The sequence below is a fragment of the Argentina silus genome, assembly GCF_951799395.1.
Source record: "Argentina silus genome assembly, chromosome: 12".
Lineage (NCBI taxonomy): Eukaryota > Metazoa > Chordata > Actinopteri > Argentiniformes > Argentinidae > Argentina > Argentina silus.
The window spans coordinates 11,322,850-11,337,853 of NC_139666.1; the positions used below are offsets into that span (position 1 = coordinate 11,322,850).

Consider the following 15,004-nt stretch of genomic DNA (forward strand, 5'->3'; position numbering starts at 1 on the left):
GAGAGAAAGTTGATATTGCAGAGCGGGTATCTGATGCTGCCAGCTACTATGGACACACAGCTGCTCTCCAGCAACATGACCCTACTGTTACAAAAGCCTGGCAAAGATGCCTGGGCAACAAGAGACTGACTACGCATTCAATTCACTGAGTCGACGGACTTATCGAGTTACGCCAAGAATGCTCTAAAGAAGCTGCAATCGACAGTAATCAATGGTCTGAAAATAGCCTTTTGATGTAGGTGATGCACTAGGCATGTGTGATTTACTGTACTTGAGGGTACTGAACAGGACGATTAATTTACGTATGATCAATGATAGCATAGTCTTGTATCTGAAGCTGGACAGGGGGGGAAATGATTAGCTAGTCTCCTCGAGTGTTACACATGCAGACTTTCAAAGAAGGCTGTTGTCCATGCCCCTTGCTATTTTAGCTTTCTGTGAAGAAGGACACATTGAAGGACATCAATCATGATGTTGTGCTGCATGCTTATAAGTCTCCTTAGTTTAGTGGTATATCCATCTAGTGTCAAGCCATCACTCAACCTGCTCCAACACCAATCTATAAATCTATCCCACGCTGGGGGCAGTGACAGAAAACCATCGTGTTCTGAACATCGTTTACGTTTTTCATATCAACCTGAGCTCAAAATAAATGCTCCCCTCCTCCTCCTTCAGGGTCATACAACCTCTGTGATGCATGGGACATTTATGACAAACTCAACAGAGAACCCTTCCCCCTTCACACACACACACAGATACAGTACCCCACACACATTTATCTGACGAATCCATCATACTTCAAAAATGGAATGCATACATCCAGGATGTAAATATGATTTCCTAATCTATCACATTACTCTACACACTCACTCAGGTGTATGTTTTGGCACCTCTTGCTTTGCACCACTGACCCAAATAGCTGTCATGTTGGTTATGATGGCATCACTTTATACACCTCAGATTGATTGATTCTAGACCAGCCCACCTGCTTTGATATAAATAACTAATCACTATGACTGTACAATTAGAATGTGGCTTGAGTTTGACCTTGCAGGATTCTAGGACTTGTAGGGTAAAGACACCAAAGTCAAATTGGAATTTGTACATAGGAATAGTTTTAGAAGCCTGTTTCTGTTTGATTTGTGTGGGGGTGGTGGGGTTGGTTCAGTGATGCAGAACAGCACTTGTCAAGTTAATCTCAGGTCAATCCAATTGATGCTGAGGAGATTGAGGTGTTCTTAGCGGACTGTGACAGAGTCCCTGTGGAGAGGGCACTAATGTACTTTATCAGGGAAATGCTACTTGATACTTGTCCTCTGGGGATTGCAAGCTTCAGAGGTATTGGTGATGTTATACTATGATCACCTGGGACACGTCAGTCATTAGTTGGCTGTCCGAAGCTTGATGAGTCAGAGGGAAGTAACACACTCAATGTAAGTACACTCACCTGGCTTGTCTTTTGCTTTCTCTTCCGCTCTTGCCTCCCTTGGTAAATATAGCATTGTCACTGAGCATACAGTAGGTCTACAGGTAGGCTTAAACTGTGTACAGTATACCTATAGTGTATAAGCAGTTTATGTGGTGGTGCAATAGAACAGTGTTTAGAGCGGTACTGCTTTAAAAGTCATATGCATGTGAATTTCTTTGAGGCTAAGCTGTGGTGCCACGTTGCCTGCTTAACAGAGCTTTCCCTAGAGAGGAGAGAGTGATGGAAGGGATTACCATTTGGATTTGTTCAACTTTGCACTCAAGTTAACAACAAAGATAATGCAGTTATTTAGAAGAACAGTTGTGAACTGCTGTGTGAACAAAGGTATTCATCTCAGATTCAGGAGCCGATTTGAAAAACCAGGGCTCAACCAAAATGTTGAGCAGTCAAATGTATCAACATTGATGATTGTATTGCTGCAAAACCAGTTGACACAGACACCAATTGAGATTTGTAATTATTTTTGGTTACACTTCAAGTGGCCCCTATGCATGTATGGTGATGCCGTGATTATCCGAGCAACAACATTGTATTAACATCAACTGCTTTTGTTAAATAGTAACACTAGTGGAAGAACAATCGTTCCTTATTCCCTGTGTGTAATAACAAAAACCTCTCAACTCACCAATCTTTGATATCTGCGTTAATTAAGCATTTTTCTTTGATCTCCATGTTTCTGATTTTCCGTAGGAGATCGCTGTATGGACTGTTCCCTTACAAGGCCAGTATGATGGGTCTGGAGAGTCTGGCGGATCCCTCCGGTGACTGGGATATAGTAGAGACCATTGGTAAAGGAACCTATGGAAAAGTCTACAGAGTGAACAACAGGAAGGATGGGAGTCAGGCAGCAGTGAAAGTCCTAGACCCCATCAATGTAAGTCAATTGAAAAATACACACAGTATGTTCATGTAATAGGAGAGAGTTGATTTATTGTCTCTTCTGGGAGGGTTCATAATGAGGAGAATAAGGTTCACTTTCTTTATATGTCAGGAACACGGGCAGGACAACCTGCATGCAGCTTCACTTCAGCAACATGGCTAGTAGTGATCTGCACATGAGCAGTACAGGTGTATTATCCATACAACATCAGCCAATGAAATAAATCTCACATTCATATCAATGGGTCATATGATACTTGGTGAATGGGAGCGGAATTGCTTTAGATCCACTGTCCTTTCCCTGTATTTCACCAGACGTTTTTCTTTGCTTTTTTTTATTTTATTTATTTTTTTACTTTTGTTTGGCTTGTCTCAGTATCACAACCATACAAACAGAGTAAGTTGCCATCCCTTTTTCCCTTTTTTCTCTCCGCCTTGCCTCTTGACTACCTCTGTGTTTACGGTTCCCTTACATGGTATATTTCCCTTCTGGCTGTCTCTCTTTTTTCATTTAATTTCCAGTCTCTTCTCCACCCACTCTCCACACTCATCTGTATCTGTTTCCCATCCCCTTTATTTACGTGTCGCTGCCTCAGTGATGTGCAGCTAGCTAGCTGCCAGAGCTGTCGGTGTGGCTGATGCCAGGGGGCCCCTGCAGCGGCACCATGTTGTGTTAGTGAGACTCAGGTTGAGGGCTTGCTTGTGATTGTGTCAGTGCTACAATCCCTCTCTGGTGGAGTTGCTAGCCCCCTGCCTGCCTGCCTATCTGCCTGCCCCTCCCTGGGTATGAAGATGTAGCTGCTTTCTCGTTCATCCCTCTCTTTGATTAGCCTGCTGACAGTGTCGCTCAGACATCCAGGAAGAGGAATTCTGCCTCTCTGACTGTTTCTCTTAACTCCCACTGAGATTTAAACTGATAGAGAGGAAGCTCCAGAACCAAGAGCTAGCCTGGTTTCTCATTTTGTTTATGGGTTGTTAGCTCTGATTGAGGGTTCAATGTTTTTTTGTTTCCTTATAATCTGATGTAGAAACCCTGTCTAGAAATGTCGAAGGCAGTATAATTGACAGTTGTTGATTTGGTGTTGACTTTGTATTCTCGTGCCACCAAGACTGGCCTCAAATCCACATTTGTATTTCTGTGCAAGAACAGTTTCTATACAGTACAATATGAGTTTGTTCCTCAAGCCAAATGCTGTGTCATGTTAATGTGCAATCCTTGTCTAAGGATGTTGATGAAGAGATCGAGGCTGAGTACACAATCCTGAGGTCCTTGTCCAACCACCCCAACGTGGTCAAGTTTTTTGGCATGTTCTACAAGTCAGACAACCTCTCAGGTGGACAACTCTGGTTGGTTCTAGAGGTGAGGTCCGATGTGCTATTCTATTCTCTCTCTCTCTCTCTCTCTCTCTCCGTCTCTCTCTCTCTCTCTTTCTCTTTCTTGCTCTTTCTCTCACTTAGAAAACAGCTCTACTAGCCAGATCTTTATCTTTATGCTCCACGTTCAGAATTGTGCACTGTATGATGTTAATCATTCATGGCTTCATATACTATGATGTCATGGGAGGCAATATAACCAAGTCATGTGTACTCATCAAACGACATGGTCCCATTGTGCTCAGTAGTGATAGCTGCCCATCTTTGTTGTTGTTGTTGGGTTGAGAAGTATCACAAGTAGCAAATCCACTTTAATTGACTAGAACAAAACCCAACATAGAGCTGAGAATATCACTGAGAACCCCCTCTGACATTGAAGAAATTTGAAATCCTACCATGAAAACAGCAGTGGTTTGAAAGCGGTTTTAGATGAGAGCCACCATGACTCTAGCCTAGTTGTGTGTGTGTGTATGTGTGTGTGTATGTGTGTGTGTGAGTGTGTGTGTGTGTGTGTGTGGGAGATGGCTTTGGTCATGAATCATAATCCACAGCAGTGGTGAGTAATGGAGGACTCACTGATGTTTCTCTCTCTCACACAGCTGTGCAACGGGGGCTCCGTCACCGATCTCATCAAAGGTCTGCTCATGCGAGGCCAGCGGCTGCTGGAGCCCGTTATCGCATACATCTTATACGGTGCCCTCTTGGTGAGAGGCCCACTGCAAAGCGCCTAATGGCAGGAGGGGGTGATATGCATACACAGAGTACCAGAGTTTGTAGGGTGTGGGAGTAATAGATTTCCATCCTTTAAAACAGCAGGGGGCGCTCTTTGATATGAATGGCCATCAACGGCTTTATTTGTAATACAATTCAATTCAAATTGTGCTTTAATAATAGGGCTACTGACGCCTATTAAGCCCCTCTTTGGTTTCCTTCCTTTCTGCCTGGCAGGGTCTTCAGCATTTACACAACAACCGGATTATCCACCGTGACGTCAAAGGAAACAACATCCTTCTGACAACGGAGGGAGGAGTCAAACTCGTTGACTTTGGTAATGGCCTTTGTTTTCCTGTTGAGGGGCAATTTGGCCTAAGTATAGCTTGCGGAAAAATATTTCTTCACAAGGGAGGTCTTGGGAAGCTTTTCTATGGGTCTTTGTTTAACAGATGATTCATCTCTGATGAATGGCACTCAATCCATTTGCTGTTAGCCTTCAGAAAAGCCTGTGACTATTATTGGTAAAGAGTATCACAAAAATACAAGCATATGGACAAATGCTTTGATGCAGTCCTCTTCGTTCCCTATCCTATGTAACATCTTTGCATTTCATGGACCATAGCTTTAACCCAAGGCTATTATTGCTCATTTAAATTGTGTTATTTGATTCTTTTGCATATAAAAAGAAAGCTGTTCTGGTAAATGACTTTGGAGTTGCCCCAGGCATGTTTATGTCTTGTGTGTGATGAAAATGAAGTGGACTCATGCTGATAAAAATCTGCCACTTAATTTGAAATTATTATTGCCAATTTATTGTGGTATGGAAGGTTGCCACAGCAAATTATATGCCAAGTTTTAATTGATTGATTCACTCATGTAGTCTGTAAAATGAAATGCACAATCATAGCATATTCACACAAATGCTTTTCCTCCAATGTTTGAATACTGTTGTTTATTTTGGGGTCTAAACCCCGCACTGAATGTCATGATTTTAATTATCTTGAATTCTGTCCAGGTGTCTCTGCCCAGCTGACAAGTGCACGTTTACGAAGAAACACATCAGTCGGTACTCCCTTCTGGATGGCTCCTGAGGTTAGCCCTTTCTATTTCTATATGTATACGTCACATCAAACGCCTTTAATATCACAATGGCATGCTAATACAAAGACTTTATGGATTTATTGTCTTTGACACGACGTGGTTGTATTATCGTGTGCTACATGCACTGCTGAAAGAGATGTTCCAGTTTAATGTTATCTGGTTGGACTGTTCTCTATTGTCACTCCTTCGCGGTCATTGTGCATTCCCCTCCACGCGCCCTGCTCTTGAGGTCGCATCAAGGTTAATAGCTGGGAGTCTGCTGCCCCCAGCTTACTGTTTGGCAGAAATGAGGCACGATGATTGGCCTGCTACGAAGTGTCCTCAGGGGTAATTAGAATAAATTCAGCTGTAAATTTGGGTCTCTGTAATGATTATTGACGGTGAGGGGAGGAGGCTCATAACAATGGCAACACAGATGATCTAATGAACCCACAGTTCTTACTCTGTTTCAGTGTGCCAGCATTCTGAAATTGTCTAATTCATTTGACCATGCAGTAGTCTTAGAAATGGTTTATTGTCTGTCTAAAGCTTACTTTATTACAGCTTCTGAAATAATGAGAGATTATTCAAAGAAAGAATAAGCTTATCAACAGCACCTCACTATTGTTAGTTGCCTCCAGTGGCTTGACAGCAACTAGTCAGTGTGGCTGCCTGCTTGTCAGAATCAGAATCAGAATCAGAATTATTTAATTTGGCCGAGTATATTAGGACATACAGGAAATTGACATGGTGAGGTTGGTGCATGGGACATAAAAAACAATATATGAGCAAAATATTAACAACAAATTTACAAAATAGCAAAATATTAACAAAATAGCAAAAACAAATTTACAAAATAGAAAATGCCTGTCTCATGGTTGTGTTCCCTCTGTGTTGTGTCAGGTCATTGCCTGTGAGCAGCAGTATGACTACTCGTATGACGCCCGCTGTGACGTCTGGTCCCTAGGCATCACAGCCATTGAACTGGCTGACGGAGACCCCCCGCTGTCTGAAATGCACCCAGTCAAAGCCCTATTCAAGATCCCACGGTGAGGCACTAGAGGGCGCCGTCTCCACACAGCTGGCAGTGGCAGACAGGCATCAATGCACGCTTTCATAAAACCTTTGGATATTGGCTTAAGGACAGTGACAAACTGAATCCAGGAGTGGATCAGTGTAGAGCTCTGGTTTTTTTGGATGGGATAAAAAGAATTGAATTCCAATATGTCCATATATCTGACATCCTCAATGTAACCATATACAGTATGTTCATGAAATACAGTTAGAAATACACTGAATCAGGAATAAAATAATAGTATTATAATAACTGATCAAATCTTCATCAAGACTAAATGAAATAACGTTTGGCCTTACTCTTACGGCTGTTATTTAATCTCAATATCCCCACTAATCTAGACACAATTTCTGATTGATGATTATTTGAAAAGCTTTGATGGTACAAGTGGCTGACCTTTTGTTATCAGCACAATCGTGTAATTATCTCCCGGTTTGGTGAGGATGTGCCCTTCTGATTGCAATTTGCTCTGGTGATTAGCTCCATTCACACTGAGTTGAGGCTGTCACCAGCCACCCGTCACAATGTTATCTCCACCCCACCGAGCCAGGGGAGGGACATGCATGTGTTGGGCTAGCAGGAGTTATGGGAGCTACCGCAGCAGTTCATCACAACCAAATTCAACAGAAACGTAAAACAGGTCACAGCAATGACAGGATCAGAGGAGGCTGTCCTGGTCAAACAAACAAACGCTCCCAAATCACAGTGCCTGGGATAACACCCAGCTTGGTTTGGGAGGAGACATGCATTCAGTCATCTGATTGGAAAGGATAGAACAATACTTGTGTAAAGAATGGTCAGCTCCTAAATTCTGTGTAGTGCTGAAATGGTGATTTTTTTTTATCCATGGAAGGATGAATCTTAGGAGAGCAATAATAATTAATAATAATAATAATAATAATAATAATAATTGAGTCCCAGAGCAGTTTTTGTACTAAGCTTGTGTTTTAAGTGTGAAAGCTGTTTAGTGCCCTTAGATAGCATTTACCAGAGGTCATGATAGCAAAAGACATAATCCTTTTCCCATCCTTCATGCTTTTTCATCCTGTTTCTCTATCACCCTTTTCTGAGACTGTTAGACTTGTGAATGATTTGGAGTATGAATAGAATTAGGCCTGTGCAATAATCTAATGTTGTTGAGGCTGGGGTCTTTCTCAAATCATAATAGATAATTGGCCCAGGTCCATGAATCTCTTGAATTGGGACCCTTTGCTGGGCGGCTCCAGGATAAATCACAGTGTGAGGGCACTGAACCGTGAAATGATTCTGTTAACATGTCATCTGTCTCAAATATATTTTCCCATCAAGGCAGCAAGGCAGTCAGAATTACAAGGAGAGGGTTGTCTAACTTGTTTCTGTCATATTCAAGCCCTATTCTAAACAATGGACATGTGTTACAAATCTGTGTACTGTATCTGTGAGAGTAGATCTGCTCTACCATGAGTGAGTGCAGAAATCATAGGGATACACTGAAATGCTTTAATGTTTGTAAATAGTTCGATTTAATGATGGTGTTTTTCCTGCTGCATGGGTTTCGCTTCACTACCTCTTCATATTGAGTACCTCATAAGCCGTACTGTAGTCAGACTGGGGGTTCTCCTGATATTGTCCTCGGGAAGAACATCATCTCTGGCACTAAAACATGCTAAAGACTAGACCCTTGCATTCTTATGTCCTTGCACACATTAGTGTACTCCCAACACAGTCCATTCAAAGGCACACTATTTTCTCCTGTACTAATTCCATGAACACTTCTACTCCAAAACATTAGCTCTTCACCCTTCTAACATGTGATTCAGGACATGGGTGTTCTATGGCTTCATGATTGCTTATACAGTACGAAAAAACACAATTGTCTTTTATTTTCATGGTTAAAACTAATTTGGGATACAGCGACTGTCTGTGTATCTTGTGGACACGAGACAGTCTAGACTACATCTAGTGGATGCATTTTTATCTAGCTGCACTTATCTTGTGCGTTGTGGTCGGCTGTACAGTGTGTGTGGGTTTTGGCTGTTCCTGCTGGCTCAGAGAGACTAAACCCCTGACTGCCTCAAGAGCATCTCCTCTGTGGCATGCATACATACAGCAGATGGAGTGGCCTTAGGGTGTGGACCATGCAGATAAAACAACAGCCCCATCACCATCACCGCGGGCCTCTGGGGCCAGTGACACCAGGTCTGAACACAAGACTACTGCAGGCCATGTGATAGAGCTGTAGATGTGCTCTGGGAACTGGGACAGATGGCATCTTTTTCCCACCATGGTGAGAGGAGTGGAGATCACTGTCAGGGAAGCTGCTCTGCTCCTCCTCTCCATTTCTACCTGCTGTTTGGGCTTTGTCACACATGGCACCAATACAAAGAATTGTATGGCTTCAACACCACCATAACACAGTGGTGACAGTAAATTGCATTTGCATCATCTGACACTGTTTGCTGGTGACCTGCAAGGTTTGCTAGTGATATTTCTCCCTGCATATACCCTGGCACACTACAGTAAGATCTGTATTAGGATCCTCAAGGATCATATTGAGGGTACTGAAGGATTTAGATTGGGATCCTTGACGAGGGTCCCAAATCTGAACAGGATATTAGGGAAATGATCGCGCTAGTAGCTCGAATCCTCTTTGCGAGAATTTGACTAGAGTATCAATGACATGACTTTCCCTGGGTTGATTGGATTAGTCATATGGTGCTCTCAGTAGGCTAAACCAGGACATGCACAGTCCCTGTCAGTGCCAAACCAGGGCACATCAGCTATACTGTTCTGTGCTGAACTACTTACTTTCATCATCTGGAATCACTTGATTCTCGTTGTTATTAAATATTGTAGATGCTACATGCTTTTTTTCTTTGCTTATCTCCCAAGAGCCAAGCCAATATCCTCCACTGAGGAACACATGATTATATATGCGCTATGTTATGATGGGAAGTTTGAATGTAATGTTGCCTGCTCTATATGTCATGTATGTGGGGGCCATGGTTATTATGAATGTGGGTAATGGAGCATGTAAAAGGGTAAAGCTGTAAAACCATTAACTGCAGAATTAATTATGGAAACTTGAGATGATGCTCTCAGATATTCAATATGTGGGAAGGTTAATTGCTTGAGCCGATATTCTCTGTGCTGTATTTATCAAACCTTGAAAGTCCCTGTGTAAAGTCATAAGGAGATGTGTGTAAAAGGCTTTGAAGGTTATAGGTAATTGGCAAAGACGTCCAAGGCTGTGTTTATTCGCCCAGATCCCAGGGGATATTAGCCATATATATAACTGTGCTTGTATCTGTCTGAGGGAGACGAGAATTGAGGGAGATGATAGGAGTAAATGATGGCTTGTCAGAGGCAAGAAAGTCTAATGAAATCATGGGCCAAGCGAGCAGAATCCAAACCAGGGTTCTGGTAGGGGGGATGTACCCCTGCTGAAAGCCAGGGATAATGTGATGGCTGCAGAGCAAAGCAGTCAAGGGTGAATGTCAACACAGTTCTTGCAGTTTTCACCATTTGTTTCTTTTTTTCTTTTACCAATCGTTGAATAAATTGGCATTTCACAAGCAGAGGTTAAGGTTTATGTTTAGTCTTCTAAAACCTGTGAGACCTCTCGATTGTGATAAGTAAGTTTCAATGTTAACTCACATAGCTTCTGGCACAAATGCCCGTTTAAAGATCCTAGACTTTTCAGAACAATTGTGAGGCCTTTGTTTGTGGCAGATTACTATTGACTTCATGTCAGCCGGTCGATCCATCACAGATAGGCTCTGAGAATATTGTGGGATGATGCTGCACTGTATGTGACCCATGTTTCTATTTCTTTCTCTATGGGTATTTGCAACTACACAAAGCTTCTGGAGTTATTTTTGTAATTACTTGTCATGATTTAGAGGGCAACCTTGGCTTCGTAACAAATGTTGTTATTTCGACATAATTATTTTTCACCCTTATTGTGGTATTTGTTTTGAAGATTCATTTCTGGTTGTTCCAAAAAAAATCAAGCAATTGTATCGTAGTATTACACAGAGTTGTGTTTTATTATCTAATTATCTTTTTTTTTTTGTCTTTGAAAAAATCGTGTCGATTTGTCACTTCAACTGAGAGAGAATTCGCAACACTGAGTGTACAATTTATTGTATCCTTTCCTTTTTTTCCAATATGCTCTAGCTGATAGGGTGCATTATGCGTCTGACATGGTGGCAGTTTCGACCTGAGGAGATAGGGGTGTTGGTTTCCTGACATTCCAATCATGCGCAAAGGAGTGTTTAGAATGCCTCGGTCTGTTATGCAGTTATTCCATGAACACTAGAGTATGTATGTAGCTCTCAGTCCCCCACCGTGTGGTCTGTGTGAGTTTGAAGGCAGCAGAGATAAATGAAGCAGCAGTTCTTCGTGTTCACTCATGTGTGCTCAACAGAAGTGTTGGTGCTGTGTGGTGATAGATGAGCTGGATTTTGAGTGGGAGGTCCATCTAAAGAATAAGTCTTTATTTCCTCTATCTACAGTCTAGGCTGTAAAGGCCATCAGGTTTGCTTTGTTTTCATAATGTTACCTCTTCAAAGTTTGGCTTTGGTTGTGCCCTTGCTCTTTATGTGTTTGATAATGTAATGTATTATAGGCATATACTGTATAATTTTACCTACTGTATGACATTGGCTGTCAGATTCATGTATATCTCTCTCAATGTTTCATGTCTATTATGAAAATTGCAAGAATTATGAGCTCTGCATATTAAGTATCATATTCAAGCGGGACATGAGACTTTTTTTGTCTTTCTCGCCAGCTTAGTAACAAGACTTTGGGCTTCAGAAGTTGTGGTGCTGACAAGCCCCAATTTCTCCTCAATCCACTTTGTCACACATTTGACAGCACTGGTAGAGCCTGGACCTAGATTTAAATAAGCCAATTGGATTTACAATATGAGTCAGTGCTCTCACAAATAGTGGAAGAAAAAAAAAAACGATGCCTGAATTTGCTAAAGCACAATGAGGGTACTTGACAGTGTTATCACCAATGTGCTGGTGTATTGACTTTGTAATATATAAGCAGTGCAGCCGGTACAACATCAAGGCTTGAGCATTGCTTCAGGCTCATATTATATTTTGCATTGAAGCAGTCAGTTACTTGGCTTTGATCTGCACTTCAGAAAGGACTGCCTGTCTGAATCTTTATCAAAGATGTGAGTGACTTAGCGCTACAAAGAATGACAGATTTTCTCAGAAAAAATAAATATGTTTAATAGGGCTCTCGTTTATTAAAAGCTTTCAGCTTTGTTCTTGATGATGTTTTGGGATAAAAATGAATTAGAACAATTGGTTCCTGATAGTTTTCCTTGCCTAAGATGGATGTAGTTAATGTTCGGAGTCACAGTTTCTATTTGAGCAGTCTGAGAGTTGCAGTGTAAAAAAAGGATTCTTCCAGTTGTATGACACACACATGACTATGCTGAGTCTGTTTGTAATCATGACTCCCACCTTCACCATCTCCCCCTGTTCCATGGTCTGGCCGTCCTCTTGGATGAGGATGTTTTGGAGTCTGTAGTGAGATAACTCCCCAGAAGCAGTTCAGCCATGGTACTGGTTCCTGACATCCCACACTGAACTACTTTAAAGGTGCTTGCCTCATTATAGATGGCCTTCGTAAATGCTGCTGACAGAGGTGTAACCTGCTCCCATAACTTTTGCTTCCCCTGGCAGATGCTTCCTGCCAGACAATTGAGGAGCTGTTATAATTTCTCACTTTTCTCTGGCTGCCACAGTCCTGGCACCCAACCAGCCTCTACTGTATAGTACTCTACTCTAACTAGTGTTACTCCCAGGGCGGTCTCATGATTGCACTGTGCCATGCATTCTATGCCAACACAATTAAATGATCAATCAACTGTGTTGTTTTGGTTAGATACAGTATTACGGTTAAAGTAAACAAAATAACAGCATTCTCATTTGGTTGTGTTGTGTATTTTGTTTCAGAAATCCTTCCCCTACATTACGCAATCCAGAGCAATGGTGCAGAAGCTTCTGCCACTTCATCGCCCAGTAAGTATCTTTACCTCTCTCTCCTCCTGAGCAGATTGATGTGTTACTGTATGTGTACAGTGATGAAGAACCTGGGTCTGAACAGTGATGGATGGATAGGATTCTAGTAAGAGATTCAGCGTTTTCAGATAACAATTATTATGTAATGACATATGTTTTGCTTATGTCTTTTTCATGCTCTTTGACGTGATTGCCACCAACTGGCCCCAACGCAGTTGGATGATGACAGTGATAATTTGATATGTATATTATGTCTTTCCAAACATTAAAAGCCGAATGCAGCAGATGTAGTATAACATACAATAGTAAAATGTAAATTCATTTGGCTATCTTGAATGGACTTTAATGAGATGACTTCAGTGTTGGCCAAATGGATAGGGTGCATTGGTTAAGCATTTGTTACTAGGCAACCTTTGATAACTGGAAATGGAGGGAATTCAAATTGATATTTTTAGGCAAGATTTTATCAGGCTTTTTTTTATCTTCCTTGCAGTTCATTGCTAGTATAAATCTGCCACACACGAAAAAACTCATTCTACTGAATTATCTGTTTTATCTCAGGACCAGATAAGTAATCCGATCCTCCTCCAGTGTGCAAAACAAATAATGTCAACATTGACCCATGATGGTCTCCGCAAATATACAACCTTAATATCTACCATGCAGGGCAGGTTGAAGAAGCGTAAATGAGAGAGAAAAATCAATTTCTCAAGGAGGTTATTTGTGGGTCATCATTTTTATCTTCTCTCTGTGCTATTATTAGTGGTATATTGTATTGAAGGTTAGTGATTATTAGTTTGTTATTAATAATGAAAACATAAAACTTTGCAGTTGTAAACCCACTGTCATTAGAGATAATTGACACATTTATTAGTGTTAGTTGTTAGTGCGTTTGTCAGAGATTGCAGGTCTGTCAGTGATGAATCAAAAGCAGTGGCAGAATGAGATCCATTGTTTTTATTACTGTACCTGTACACTGTAAGCTAATGCTGACATAAACAGTCATACTCTCTGCTCTTTCTGTTTCATAATGCATGTGGGAAAATGTTGACTTGATTATGTAATACCATTACCTTTTTGATGCTACTGATTTAGTCATAGGTGGAGCAGAGAGCTTGAGGAGATGGCAAGAGCCTGAGGCCCACACACTAGTAAACAAATAGGTGGTGCTGTTGGGTTGTAGGTGTAGAGCCCTGTGGCCTCATTGTTCCATGTCTATTTTGATACAAGTGATGAACTCAGCACATGATTTCCATAAGTTGTCTGCCTGTGACTAAGCCCTCAACTCAGTAAGCCCGATATTTAGTCATACTGTTAGAGCAAACCTGAAATGGATTTAGGAGATTTAGCCACAAGAGTGAGAGAGAGAGAGAATGTCCAAGTAGATCTGTACTGTTTTTATGTAGATTTATTTTCTACACCTTTCTTATTGTTCGCATTGTTCATTACAAGCGTCAAGTGATTCATTGTTTTGATTCATGGGCGTTTTGACCTCCTTTTCTTGGGGAAACTGATGTCTTTATCAAGTCCCTTTAAAACAAAAACACATCAATTATTCTCTCTGTGTTCATCTCTCACACACTTGCTGAGGCACATGATAATTATTTGACTCTCATACTGCAATGTTTTATTTAACACGTTATACTATTGATACTGCAATGTTTTATTTAACACATTATACTATTGATACAGCCATATTTCTCTACTTTGTTTCACATGCAGTCGCAGTGCTTTTCATTGGCTGCTTTTTGAATTGTGCTCTCAGTATTAATGTGAGGTAATGGATTGTAAGATATCAGATCAGAAATAATCTCCTCAAACAAAAGCCCACCAGGGTACAATGTGGGGAGGCTGGACAATGTTATCAGGGATTGCAGGCTGTTTGTGAAGCCTCTTCAGCTCTCCACCAGACCTCTGTGTGTGTGTGTGTGTGTGTGTGTGTGTGTGTGTGTGTGTGTGTGTGTGTGTGTGTGTGTGTGTGTGTGTGTGTTGCCCATGCGCGTTTGTGTGTGTGGGTGTCTACTGTCGTTCAGGATAATAAATGCATCACCAGCGTCTACTCGTGCAGCCAAAGAGCTGCCTTTTGTGACAAAGTGGCCTGATGTTTAGCATCCCGGGTGCGCCGCTCCACTAATGGCTGCAACCTCTGCTTAATGTCCTGACACTAATGAATTTTGGGAATGAATTTCCAGAGTAGAAACACTGATAGAAAGAGGAAGCAGAATTTCAGCGTAGATTAGGTAGCAGGAGTTTAGATTGGTACCGTTGTCTTATCACACTCCTGCCTACAGTGTTGTGTTGTGGCACTTCAAAACATATTCACACGCTTAAGTGTTTAGATGAAGTGCTCATTGATGGATATACATT

General features: G+C 41.4%; 1 protein-coding gene across 1 annotated transcript; it reads left to right on the plus strand.

The window, feature by feature from the left end:
- Nucleotides 1-2,216: 2,216 nt before the first annotated feature.
- On the plus strand, nt 2,217-6,589 carry LOC310813488 (myosin-IIIb-like; the record flags this gene model as incomplete). The annotated part of the gene is made up of 6 exons (XM_083682522.1): nt 2,217-2,363; nt 3,594-3,728; nt 4,342-4,446; nt 4,691-4,790; nt 5,472-5,548; nt 6,440-6,589. The coding sequence occupies 6 exons, from the start codon at nt 2,217-2,219 to the stop codon at nt 6,587-6,589; spliced, it is 714 nt and encodes a 237-aa protein (XP_083538648.1).
- Nucleotides 6,590-15,004: the final 8,415 nt, after the last annotated feature.